This window comes from Bombus pascuorum, chromosome 15, assembly GCF_905332965.1.
Source record: "Bombus pascuorum chromosome 15, iyBomPasc1.1, whole genome shotgun sequence".
Lineage (NCBI taxonomy): Eukaryota > Metazoa > Arthropoda > Insecta > Hymenoptera > Apidae > Bombus > Bombus pascuorum.
In genome coordinates, this window is record NC_083502.1 from 7785955 (window position 1) to 7799297 (window position 13343).

The window sequence follows — 13343 nt, forward strand, 5'->3', positions numbered from 1 at the left end:
CGTGCGGGCCGAACGTGAGCGATCACCTCGCGGGAACACCTCATTCTGGCTGCTCTCTCGCCGTACAATTACCCGATCTAAGATTTCACTAGCGCATATGGGGGCAAATTGTAACAGTGGCTTCCTCCCAGCGGTTACTGCGGCGACTCCTAGTTTTAGATCGATTCTCTCTCGGTGTACGTACAGACACCCTCGCCCTCGCCCTCGCCCTCGCCCTCGCCCTCGCTCTCGCCCTCGCCCTCACCCTCACCCTCGCCCTCGCTCTCGCCCTCACCCTCGGCTCTCTTTCTCACCACGAGTTCACCCGCAGGAACCTCGCCCCACGCGCGCCACTCTCTTCCGACTGACGACCACTATCTCCTCGTGTTCCCTACGATCTATTCCCACTTCGCCATGTCGCCCCAAACGGTGCTGCCTGCACTCTAGCAACCCTTTAGCAATCACCAGCGCGATAACGTACGAGCTCTGCATTACCCTCTGCCCCGTCGATATATTCTTAAACAAAATACAGCATACACAACGACGCGCACTGCATTGTTATCACGAACTGAAATTGAAAACACTAAAGTATTGAAAAATGATACAAAGTGATGGAAATAAAACAAATAATGCTAAAGAACCTAAACACAAATATGTAAAAGATAAAGTATACGTAGTATTGATGACGGACAATTAGCGACAAGGGGATACGCGCGGCAATCGCGATCGCTGCAACGAATCATTTTTCTGCTATCCATCCCTACTTTCATCCACCATTTATTCGTTTATCTTTATCGTTCAAATATTCTTACTGTCGTGTACTAGCCGAAGACAAATATACGCGGCTCACGCAAATATTCAAACATTTGCAGACATCTTTCGTGCATATATCGCGTACGTTATACGAAACATTTGGGAATTTCATTAGCACTGTTATAACATTTGACTATCGTGATTATAGTCGAGTCGAACCTCGGTAACTTGTAACAGTGATGGAACGTCGAGGAAAGAGTTAAAATCTTCGAATTATAGAGGTTTCGATTTATCAAAATTTCCGGGTGAAAGGAAATTCGACACGGGGGAACTTTGTACGAAGGCGCAATTACATTCACCATGGTCACCGTGCACGTGGTCGGAGAGCGAAGATATAGGGATAGACGGCTTGATGCCGTCTTATGTTGTTTGAAACAATCGTGTAATAATTAAAAGAAAGGAGACAATGTGGAACGATTGATTTCTCATATCCTTTGGCACACACAGCATAGCTATAGGTACACTTGGAGTTGCAGAGATCTGGCTATCCTACATTCTATTTAAATTCGAGTTAAATTCAAGGTAAAATAATGTATCTGTACATGTGACAAAATATTCGGGTTAAAGTAAATTTTATTACGGCTTTTAGAGTCGGACTCTTCTGGAGTAAACAAAATTATATTGTCTTATAGGGGTTTTCGAGTTACAGAGGTTCGTGTTATCAGAGTTCGACTGTATTGGTGAAGTTTTGAAACAAATCGGAAAGTATACGTAGAAATTTCAAGATATTTAGTGGAAGAATACATGTTTCACAGATACCGCGAAACTATTCAAACAATGAATTATATTTTAATAAACGTCGGTTTAATAAACGGCATTCGGTGAGAACATATTTAACTTAGTTAGCTTATTATACGCTTAAGATGGTTTCTGTTCATGTTGCATTCTAATTTTTCACAAACATATGTTTAGACACGATAAATATTTTATAATTTCTATATACATCTTGAGATTGGTGTCAAATTTTACCGTTTATAATAACGATAGTCGTGTCTCGTTGCAGTGCTGATGAAATTTCAAAATGTTTTATATAACGCGAATACGATATGTACTTGAAACATTTCTATGGTAAGGTAAGTATCGAAATATTTTCGTGAGCCAGTTGATAAAGTCTGCGATCAAATGGAATTTCGTTTTAGTCTTCCACTAGTTATTCTATCCAAAGCGAAAGTGGTGAAGTTGTTTGATCGCGTTACCTTGACATTGTCTTGACAACCGCAAACGCACCTATGAACCAGGGGTGAAAAACTCTTGGACAGTCAATACGATCCTGCTCGAACTTTCATAACAACGGCAAATCCTTGTTTCGTATTTTATGATTAACATCGATCATCCAAAGATCCACGGGAAACCACCTGTGAACAAGTCTCTCCCATCGAAATATGTCGAGTCCAGACAAAAGAAACTCACAGAGGAGAATATTATGTACGAGAGAAGAGAAATCAACGATGATCCTAATGTCATCACGGAGAAAATGGGCAATGCAGACTGCAATCAAAACTTCGTCGAATCGACTGCATGCTCGTTCGAGCAGCTTTGCAGTATGATCAGTGATCTCGAGAAAGACATTGCCGTGACGATTCCAGAAATCGACCAGTTACAGGTTCGAGAAACGATGCGATCAACTTTCTATCCGCTTGGTTCGATCCGATCGATCAAACTTTCTAATTGCAGCTGAAACCAGAGAAAGACGAGTCCGAAGAGAAATATGTAGCAAACGGAACTGTGTACGACGACCTAATGTCTTTTTTGGCCAAGCTCGAAGAGGGTAGCTGATAATAATGTGTTTCATCGGTATTCAGAGCTTTTCGCGTTGTTTCCTTGTGTTTCTATAGAAATATGTATGCATTCGACAGGCTCTTTGGATGATAGCAAGATAGACATACCAGAGGTAGACGCCACCACCATATTTGGGGAGATATTTGGTAACCTGCAGCCACTGCCTAACAAAACTGTCGTGAACTATGATAGGTAGGTAGCGGGTATAGTCAGTCATGCTATACCCGCCTGCAAATCGACACTTGGAAACTCTTTTTGTTCTTAGCATTGTTCCAGCTCCTAACGATAGCCACCATGCGTTTAAAGAGGATTTAGCTACGGCGCAGCTGCAACTGGAAGAAAAGAACGCTACCATATCGCTCTTGAAAGAACAATTAAAGACGGAAAGGAGGTTGTCTTGCGACAGGTTAGAAAGTCAGAGGAAAAGCAGCGCCTCCAAACTGCAGCAACAGGACGAGAAATACAAGGGGATAGTTAAAAGACATCAAAAGTTTATCGAGCAGCTGATCTCAGAGAAAACCGATTTGACCGAGAAATGCAATTCGTTGGCGCAAAAGGTGAAAGAGATCGAAATAAAAATGCAACGGGATTTGAAGGCTGCAACGGAGAGGCATACGGTAGAGTTGCAACGAGCGAAAGAGCATTTTGCCGCGGCTGAGAAGATTAAACGGGAGAGATGGATAGAGGCCAGAACGACAAAGATCAAGGTTCTAACTATCTGGTTTACTTATACGATGCATCGCTACCAAGCTTATCAGAGTCTTCAACGACTTATAATTTTGATCCGTCGATTTTAAGGAAATGACTGTGAAAGGTTTGGAACCCGAGTTACGTAATATGACGGAGCAACACGCCGAGGAAATTCAGAAGCTAAGAAATATACATATGAAAGAACTACAGGATACCGAATTCCGTATAATACGCCATTCTAATCAACAGCTGGAACAACTGCGTCTAGAATTGATGGCCAGTCACGAGAGAATGTTGGCCAACGAAAAGAATATATTGTGGACCAGGTGTAGAATTAATTTTTAGACGTACAGTGGCCCGCGAAACAATTCGTCCACTTGCACATATAGAAAACTTGTATGTTTATATCGACGTGTTACATACATAAAAACATTTTGAAATTTTATCAATGCCAATGAGACGCGACTGCTATGATCATATCGGCAAAATTTGAACCTAGTCGGAAAACTGTGTACTTATATATGTATACGTAGAGGTTTTTCAACATATTTGCTGTAAACTTATAGCTGGTAAAAAATTAATATACAGCGTTAATAGTCACCTTAAGCATACAACAACTTTATATAACAACAACTTTATATAAAACATCTTTAACAAACGTTAAAGATCGTCCTATTGAATATTAAACTAAGACTTATCAATGTCGTGCACTATTGCTTGTTTTTAAATAGTTTTGCGATCTCTGCAAAATATATACTCGTACCAAATATCTTGCAACTTCTGTATACATTCTCAGAATCGTTAACAATTTTTACCAATACCATATCATGATAGTTGGATGCCGTTAAAACGCTAATAACGTTTCAAAATGTTCCGTATAACACGAGTATTATGTTCGTAAAAGATGCCGATAAGCGTATGAATAGTTTCGCAAGCCATTGTGTCTTTCGCTTCTGAAAGACTAGACTAATGCTGTGCAATTGATCTTTATGCCGTTTAGATACCAAGAGCAGCTGGAGGAGCAAGAAAGCCAATTTAAAGGACAACAAACGAAACTTTTCCAAGAGTTGCAACGCGACAGAGAGAACTTCACCAAGGAACAAGCTAAACGAGAAGCTGAAATGCAGGCCAGTTTGCAAAAAAATCATTCGCAGTATCAGGTGGAGGTCGAACCGAAAGCTTCGAATATCTGTTGATTCCATCGATTTCTTTGAATCGACGTGAAATTTTAGAGCGAGGTCGAGACTCTGAAGCAGCAACACTCGAACGAGAAGAAGACTCTCGAAGAATCGCTGAAGGCTGAGTGGGAAGCTTGGTTGGTCAATTACAAGAGAGAACAGAACTTACGAATTGAACAAGCCGAGAGTAAGATAAAAGAGGGGTGTAACAAGGAGAGGGATCGACAAATCGAACTTGCTATCGAACGATTAGAAAAAGATTTTCGAAACGAAAGATCGACTCTTGAACGAAACGTTGATTGCAAGCTCAGGTAGGTAATTTGCGATTGATTCTCGTTCGATGCCCAACCGACCATCAAAACACACACACACACACGCGCGCGCGCTCGCAATCGTGCCGCTTTTCAGATCTTTAAGGGACAAGTACGAAATGGACTTGCAAACCGCGATAGATAACGAACAGCTTCATAAAACTAAGTTAATGCAGACGAAGGATAAACTGGAGAAAACCAATGTTCAGTTGCAGCACGCGGAGAACAAGTTGCAGGAATACGTATCCGAGTTAAGTAACGCAAACGAGGTAGGATATTTTCTAAAATGGAAATTGGAAATTCGTCGTGCAGCAATTATTGGCTACCGAACGGGTATACTTTAGGTAATCAAGCGGCTAAGTATGGAAAGAGATAACTCGAAAAAATTAGCGAGGCAAGAAATCGAAGGAGAGAAAAGAGAACTGGAGGAGAAAATTGCTTCGCTTTATCATGAAATCACTCGTATCAATGCGAATAGAGACACCTCGATGGCTCAATTACACAGCAGGTTCGATCTTAATTGATCATGTAAATTAATACCTCGGTACTTATCAATCTTACCAAGTACACCCCGTTTTCACGTTTTAGAATTAAACTGATAATGACTCAAAAGGTACTGACGATCAAAAATTTGACCAAAGAACGTGATGACGTCAAATTAAAATGTCAACATTTGGAAAAGTTATTGGACCAACAGAGAAGGGAATATATTTTGAAAACTTTATGAATAACAATGTTGTTGTTGTTGCTGTTTTGTGAATGATTCGATCATATGTGTATTTTTTTGTTTTTTTCTTTTTTTACTTATGCGGATAGGATTAGGTATGCATTTCGTATAAAATAAATAAAACCGTCTCAAATGACTTATGTACCTATTAATAATTTACGCACTTATTCGATAAAAACTTCATTTTCAGCCATTTCTAATATTATTCGTATAATATACACATTTATATCTCGTATTACATTATTCTGACCAAAATATTTCATACTTTTGTACGAACCAAAACAAAATAAACTCCAAAACTACGATACTTTCAATTACAGAAGACGGTCTATAAAAAATCTATTCAATAATAATTAATAGTAACTGTACGCGGGATATTTGATAAAAATTATACTTTTTTTACAATCTGTACGACATCCTCGTCACATAATACGTGATCTTTTCCGACTTTTTGTGGTTGATGTTTAACAGACGAACCCCACACAAGGGCACTAAAAATAAGATAAACAAATAAAATATGTGTTGGTAGTCAAAAATAAATCATTAGTAATACAATTAGAACGAATACTTACTACTTAAACTCTTTTGCGATAGATCGGTGCAATTTATTACAAAAATCTTCAACCGTCCGTTTCTCTCTGTTTAATACTACCGGAGAATTATAATCCGGCAGTTGACCCTTCGGTTTGGTATAGCTAAATATCAGAATCAAATAAACGCATCGATTATTGCGCACGATTTATTATTTAAAAAAGGGAAAGAAAAAAAGAAGGAAAAGAAAAAAACTAGTGAAATCAATCGACCTGAATACTACTTACATTCTGACCAATTGTAAGTATTCCCACATTTTTTCAAGGAGGTCGTCAAAGTTCCACTTGTGATGAGCAGAAATAGGAACGCAATGCGGTATTTTATAAATTATATCTAGTTCCTCGATGCTAATTTGATCTAGAAATCAAATAAAGAAGATTCTCATCGGTAATTCAAGCTCTATCATTTTAACCCTGCTGTAGTCATCAAATTTTGTATATATCTATCTATCTCAGTTTTAGTGTCGACGAAAACAAAAACTTTTAATATTGACAACAAATTTTTAGTACAAAATTCAAAGGAAAACTGACGCCTGTCAACAACAGTTCTTTCATAGTTTCCTCAAATTTAAGAAATTGTCTAACATTATACAAAAATATAATTTGGCCGAAAATGAATCAAGGAATACAGTAGGATTAAATCATCTTACACGCGCGCGCACGAATGCAATTACCTATTTTGTTGAGTAAATAAATACACGGTACGTAAACGCGATTTCCCTCGATAACATCAATTAGATCGTCGGATGTGGCATCATATCGTAAAGTAATATCCGCATTGTGTATTCTATATTCGGACAGAATACTTTTCACTGTTTCTAAGTCGAGTTCCGATTGTGCGCACTGGAACATAATACAACCGTCTTAAGTTCTCTTGCACAAAGTCTTGCACACAACTATCTAACCATTTTACAAAAACTACACATGATTCTGTCCGATACAATGAAAGATATACAAAGAGACAGTTAAGTCGTACAAAATTTAAAACGAATCGTATCACGTGTAGTTCTCTACGTTGCTCCTCTCCCTGCCGTTCAATTACCGTGGTTTGGAAATTAATGCCACCTTTATCCTTTTTGCGGAAAGTAATGTTGGGTGGCTGTTTATTTAAACGAAGTCCAAAACCTTCCAATTCGTGCTCTATTAATCTTTTATGTCCAAGCGGTTTCAGTACATCCAGAACAATAAATATCAAACTACAAGTTCTTGCAACTGCAATTACTTGTCTCCCACGTCCTTTACCGTCTTTCGCGCCTTCAATGATACCTGGTAGATCGAGTAACTGGAAGATATATTTGACGTTTCATACCACATATAATATAAAGGTATACCTATGGTAAAATAGTCGTAACTAATTGGGAACCTGTATCTTTGCACCCTTATACTTTATACAACCAGGAACAGTGGTAAGAGTTGTAAATTCGTATGCTGCAACTTCGGAGTAAACACCAGCAAGAGTACTTAAAAGCGTAGATTTACCCACAGAAGGAAAACCTATAATCATTGTGGAACAAGCAAAGCGAAATGAAAGATTGCTCCATCGGCTGTTTCTAAACTTTATGCTTTATGCATTCAGATTTTAGATTTTGACTTCCTTATTACGTACCAACAAAACCTATTCTAGCATCACCAGTTTTAGCTACTTCAAAACCTTGCTCCCCACCACCTCCACCACCTTTCGGTGTAATAAGTTCTCGTCTTAATTTGGCTAATTTGGCTTTCAGCAAACCGAGATGACCAGACGTAGCCTTATTCTTTTGAGTGCGAGCCATCTACAAACAAGGATATATTACAATAAATGTGCCAATAGAGTGTGATTATAAAGCGACTTGCAGACATTTCCAAATAAATAACAGATAAATGTTCAATTTATATTTTAAAAGCAGCGTTTTAAAGAATTTTAAGCATACAAATATTTATTTATTATTCATATATAACCTTCATGTATTATACTATTTTCTTTTACTTATCACATCCTCATTATACAATATTACTTGTAATTCTTTTAGATATGGTTTTTAGAACATAAAGTTAAAAATTAATTGTGGATGGAAATTTTTGCACGCCGCTGTGAAACAAACGAAGGTAAAACAAAGGTTACCTCGGCCTCGATCGAGGCGATCTTTTCCAATATGGTACTCATATTGATAGAAAACGAGAACCTCCTTTAACACGCGATATACTTTAAGTTAAGTAAGTTTCTTTTAAGCCCTTTCGCGTTCTTCCATTACAAAACTATCGAAATACATATATATATATACATATATATGTTACTGCATAGGCCTTCCACGTGCTGACAGGTTAAAACACATGTTTCACTACATACACGGCACACATATGCGCGCGCGCGCGCACGCACGCAGGATTGCAGAGAAGCGAATAATAATACAAAAATTAAGGCCAGTTTTCAAATACGAAGTAGATGTAAAATTTATGGACAAAATGAGAGCGGATACGTGGCGACTCTAGGGAAAATGTGCGCGTCGAGCTGTGTGTCGATAAAAGCTATAGAGTTGTTATTCGGTATGCGCTGTAACTCCTTATACTTGCTTCTATTTCTCGGGCAGTTGCTCGATGAAAAATATTACGCAGCCGGTGGTTAAGTCCATTGACTTAGCTCATCTAGACTAAGTCTATTTTGTGAGCGATTTTTCTACAAAGACGCATCGTTTAATTTAAAACGAAAAGTTGAAAGCTTCCCTGTACAATTATTTTAAATATTAAATTATTAAATAGAAGAATCGATTTGCCAAAGTTGTTTATAGCTATAGTTGGAAAATTTCGCTGGAACGTAATAATATGCCTTAAGTTAGTATCTATGTAATATCTGACCTTTAGTTTAGCTTTAACTGTCAAGTAGGTTTTAGTTCTGAGATAAAAACGACGAACTTATTCTTTGTCGGAAGTCTTAGTTTTAGACGTTACCTTTAAGCCTGAGTTTTAAATGTTAATTTTAAGCTGCAAAGTCAGTTTTAAGCCTTAGTTTCAGTATATTTGCAAAGATCGATGTCCTTGGTTGGCTATATATATGTTATCGTTATCATCGGAGAAAAGTAATGTCATGGAAAGTTTGTATGCGATATTTTTATGTCTGGTATTATATATCACTTTCTTAAACAATATGTGAGGGGAACTTTGGAAATTTGGCCTTCTGGCAAGACGATACCGAAACTATATGGAAGACAGGAAAAGTTTATTTGAAAGTACTAGAATATATTTCTACTAGAATAGTTTATCGGACGGAATGGTCGATCTGAACGCTACGTGGTTTATGACCGACATCTTGTCTTAGTCTTGTCAAAAGATTTGGCTGTCTGAGGAGCGCATGTTCCACGGATGCAGAGTTTTACACGGTTGGAGATGCTTAAAGATATTTTTGTATCTGGAAGTGTAACATAAAGATACGTTTTGATCGTAGATCCAGGTAAATATAACGCTGAGGATAATTCTATTGGGTTGGCAACTAAGTGATTTGGTGGTAATGACAAAATCCCCAATCACTTAGTTGTCAACCCAATAGTTGTCATATCGGTTATAGGTTATACCGATCTGTTTTTCTTAGTATAAGTTGTCGGCGAGCATAGATGTGGTGGTGCAACACAGGGGAAATGGATTGTGACGAATAACAAGAAGCAGCAGCAGCAGCAGGAGGAGGCTGAAATAAAGAAGGACAGGAAGAAGAAGAAGCGCGCGAATGTTTCAAATATGTAAAAAACATTATTGTAGGTTAGATGCGAGAAAATCTGAAACAAGTAAGAAAGGAATGAAAAGAGAGAAGTAATTGAGCTTTATTTGCGAAGTGGAAATAGAATAGATAATAGGTAATATGCAAGGCAATATAATTTTGTGAATGGTAGAAGAACGGATTTGTTTGGTTTCTAGAAGACTAAAGAATAGGTAAAGATGCATTTAGGAGATATATGTGTGCGCGTTGTTTATTTGACCATTAACCATAAACTGCGAAATTAGGGTTAAAAAATATAGGATGACAGATAGAATAGTTTTGAAAGGTTAAGAATATGGTTGCGTTAAGAAAGGTGTAATTGTGAAATGTACAATGGAATCGAGCAATGGGATGGAACACCATTACAAAAGGTAGTAATTATAATCTGGAAATATATTAGTAAGGAAGCACACGATTGGAATCTTGTAATTATACGGATACTATATGGAAAGTGATTAACGTTAAATGAATTCCACTTAATGGAATGAAATGTATTAGTAATAATATAGAATGGTATTATTAAAGCTAGTAATTATATAGAATTATAGGAAATATGGAGGTAATTAGGGCGGATTGTTTGTAAGGGTGGATGAGAATTATGGCGCATTACGGACACAGACAGGAAACAGAAATTGTATCTGTTAAAAGAAGGTCGAGCAGGAGGGAATAGAGAGAAAGGAAATTATTGAAAGGCTTAATGTTATTTGAGAAAGGAAAAAGTCAAGGCTAAAGAAGAAACAAATGTAATTGTTGTAACTGGAGAATGGCTGATGAATGGAAATAAGAGGGGTATAGGATAATAGGATGTATCTAAACTGTTTTTTTCCGCAAAGATAAGAGAAAAAAAAAGAGCCGTGATTGTGGAAGAAATGGATTAAGCAGAAATGTATGTTTAAGTAAGCAACACGTAAAAAGTCCGGTTAGTTCCCTGGTAAAATGTCGGATTCGTATTCGACTTTTGGTGCGGTGTGTTCGATTCTCGAGACTGTAGATTCCTGCTGTTGTTATTTGCGGGAGGCGGGAGGGGGGTGGTTTTTACACTCCGGTGTTTTTTCCCCGTTTTTTAGCGTGTCCAAACCAACTGGCGGTAGTGTGAAAGCGGCCGTATTTTGTTGTGGGGTTTGGTAGGTGTGGTAAGGAAGAGAAGAAGAGTACCGTACCCGGTCGGTATAGGTATGGCATGTGGATAGGTAAGGACATAAGCATTCGACAGATTCCCCAATATAGACGGAATTCTACCGGATATTACAATTACAACAGCGGTATGTGCTTGCAACGAAGTTGAGAAAGTTTATTAATCTGTATAAAATATTCTGCCGAGTTGCAAAATTTAACAATGTTGTAAAATATCTGCAATTGTTACGTGTCCAAATATTATATAAATCCTTCTCGCCCTCAAATAGGTGACTGTAAGTTGACCACTGGCCAACTTCACGATTGGTTATTATAGTCAACCTTTTGCGTCCTATCAACCCCTATTTTAAGTCCTATTAAGTCACTCTCCAAAGAATTACAGGAGCATCCTTAGATTCTGTGCCAAGTCCTTCGTGCACAAAAGATCGTAAATTAACTACGTGTAGCGAAAATCATGCAAAAATTGACGGAGTTGCCTCTGGGTGACGAGGGGTCGTCGTGGACAATTATTACTAACTGAATTATCGACGTGTACGATCGATGCTGCCATCTATGGAAGACGGCTGGAACTGCGGGAAAGTAACAGGAGCTTAGAATCCTGCGAGAAGGTATCTCAACTCCTGTTAGACAAAGTGAGCTGTAAAAATTAACCAGTTGATTAATCTTTGGAAGACGATACCAAGCGAAGAACTACGCACCAGCCCAGTTTGGGTCACCAAAAGCCGCGAAAAGAATTTTGGATGATCTAGACTGGACTGCAACGTGGGAAACCGTTTTACAGCGTCGGATTCCGTGGGACAGCGTTGGAAAACCATTCAACGGGGTTATATATCGTTGGAGAGCGTTCCACAACGTTGTAGAGGGTTGGAAAACAATTCTGCGGGGTTGGAAATCGTTGGAGAGCCTTCCACAACGAGCTGGAGTGTTGGAAAACCATTCTGCGGGGTTGGAAATCATTGGAGATACTTCCACAACGTTGTGGAGTGTTGGAAAACAATTCTGCGGTATTAGGAATCGTTGCAGAGCCTTCCACAACGATCTGGAGGGTTGCAAAACCATTCTACGGGGTTGGAAATCGTTGGAGATACTTCCACAACGTTGTGGAGGGTTGGAAAACATTTCTGCGGTGTTAGGAATCGTTGCAGAGCCCTCTACAACGATCTGGAGGGTTGGAAAATCATTCTACGGAATTGGACCTCGTTGGGGAGCCTTCCACAACGTTGTGAAGCGTTGGAAATCCATTCTGCGGTATTAGAAATTGTTGGCGAGTCTCCCACAACGATCTGGAGGGTTGGAAAACCATTCTACGGGGTTGGAAATCGTTGAAGAGCCTTCCACAACGATCTGGAGGGTTGGAAATTCATTCTCCGGGGTTGGAAATCGTTGGAGAGTCTTCCACAACGATCTGGAGGTTTGGAAATCCATTCTACGGGGTTGGAAATCGTTGGAGAGCCTTCCACAACGATCTGGAGGGTTGGAAAACCATTCTACGGGGTTGGAAATCGTTGGAGATACTTCCACAACGTTGTGGATGGTTGGCAAACCATTCTGCGGTATTGGAATTCGTTGGTGAGCCTTCCACAACGATCTGGAGGGTTGGAAAACCATTCTACGGGGTTGGAAAACCATTCTACGGGGTTGGAAATCGCTGGAGATACTTCCATAACGTTGTGGAGGGTTGGAAATCCATTCTACGGGGTTGGAAGTCGTTGGAGAGACTTCCACAACGTTGTGGAGGGTTGGAAATCCATTCTACGGCGTTGGACATCGTTGGGGAGCCTTCCACAACGTTGTGGAGTGTTGGAAACCAATTCTGCGGTATTAGGAATCGTTGGAGAGCCTTCCACCACGATCTGGATAGTTGGAAAACCATTCTACGGGGTAGGAAATCGTTGGAGATACTTCCACAACGTTGTGGAGGGTTGGAAATCCATTCTGCGGGAGTGAAAATCGTTGGAGATACTTCCACAACGTTGTGGAGGGTTGGAAAACCATTCTGCGGGATTGGAAATCAATGGAGAGCCTTCCACAACGTTGTGGATTGTTGAAAAACCATTCTTCAGGGTTGGACATCGTTGGAGAGCGTTCCACTATGTTCAGCAGGGTTGGAAAACCATTCGACCGTGTTGGACATCGTTAAACAGTGTTCCACAACGTTATGCAGAGTTGTATTATTAATTTATGAGGTTTAAGCTATTAATTTATTACATTTTAGCTATTAATTTATTACATTTAGGCTATTAATTTATAATTATTTTATTTAGAATAATTTTTATAACTATTAAACAATTAAATTATAAAATTGCAGCCATTAATTTCTAACTTTTAATCTACTAATTTATAACATTTCAGCCATCAATTTATAAAATTTAAGCTATTAATTTATGTCATTTATGCCATTTATTTATAACAATCAAA

General features: G+C 38.8%; 2 protein-coding genes and 1 long non-coding RNA gene across 8 annotated transcripts; 2 read left to right on the forward strand and 1 right to left on the reverse strand.

Annotated features, from left to right (window-relative positions):
- The first annotated feature begins 85 nt into the window (after positions 1–85).
- Positions 86–5613, forward strand: LOC132914810 (centrosomal protein of 131 kDa). 4 transcript variants are annotated; one of them, XM_060974221.1, is made up of 11 exons: positions 86–176; positions 1932–2395; positions 2467–2560; positions 2649–2763; positions 2837–3278; positions 3370–3587; positions 4262–4421; positions 4494–4750; positions 4848–5019; positions 5095–5258; positions 5339–5613. In XM_060974221.1, exons 2-11 carry the CDS (start codon positions 2108–2110, stop codon positions 5475–5477), a joined length of 2049 nt encoding a protein of 682 aa, XP_060830204.1. In that variant the 5' UTR covers positions 86–176; positions 1932–2107; the 3' UTR covers positions 5478–5613. The 4 variants fall into 4 exon arrangements, with proteins under 4 accessions (XP_060830204.1, XP_060830202.1, XP_060830206.1 ...); XM_060974219.1 differs by lacking the exon at positions 86–176 and adding an exon at positions 212–873; XM_060974223.1 differs by lacking the exons at positions 86–176; positions 5339–5613 and having other exon boundaries at positions 1074–2395; positions 4927–5019.
- On the reverse strand, positions 5608–8348 carry LOC132914812 (GTP-binding protein 128up). The gene is made up of 8 exons (XM_060974227.1): positions 8169–8348; positions 7674–7839; positions 7431–7561; positions 7110–7349; positions 6742–6910; positions 6296–6425; positions 6050–6172; positions 5608–5968 (listed from the first exon to the last, which is right to left on the reverse strand). Exons 1-8 carry the CDS (start codon positions 8208–8210, stop codon positions 5866–5868), a joined length of 1104 nt encoding a protein of 367 aa, XP_060830210.1. The 5' UTR covers positions 8211–8348; the 3' UTR covers positions 5608–5865.
- Positions 8349–9045: 697 nt separating this feature from the next.
- On the forward strand, positions 9046–10877 carry LOC132914922 (uncharacterized). Of its 3 annotated transcripts, XR_009659727.1 has the most exons (4): positions 9348–9491; positions 9630–10282; positions 10340–10540; positions 10625–10870. It is a non-coding gene; the product is annotated as an uncharacterized LOC132914922 (long non-coding RNA). The 3 variants fall into 3 exon arrangements; XR_009659726.1 differs by having other exon boundaries at positions 9630–10540; positions 10625–10877; XR_009659728.1 differs by lacking the exon at positions 10625–10870 and having other exon boundaries at positions 9046–9491; positions 9630–10534.
- Positions 10878–13343: the final 2466 nt, after the last annotated feature.

Bases quoted from the DNA above. Each gene is read 5' to 3' on its own strand.
- LOC132914810 (XM_060974221.1), top strand. From the start codon at position 2,108: ATGATTAACATCGATCATCCAAAGATCCACGGGAAACCACCTGTGAAC. The intron at 2,396-2,466 runs GTTCGAGAAACG...TTCTAATTGCAG, and splicing joins CAGAAATCGACCAGTTACAG to CTGAAACCAGAGAAAGACGA. The intron at 2,764-2,836 runs GTAGGTAGCGGG...TTTTGTTCTTAG, and splicing joins ACTGTCGTGAACTATGATAG to CATTGTTCCAGCTCCTAACG.
- LOC132914812 (XM_060974227.1), bottom strand. From the start codon at position 8,210: ATGAGTACCATATTGGAAAAGATCGCCTCGATCGAGGCCGAG. The intron at 6,426-6,741 runs GTAATTGCATTC...TTTGATTTCTAG, and splicing joins TTATTTACTCAACAAAATAG to ATCAAATTAGCATCGAGGAA. The intron at 5,969-6,049 runs GTAAGTATTCGT...TCTTATTTTTAG, and splicing joins ATCGCAAAAGAGTTTAAGTA to TGCCCTTGTGTGGGGTTCGT.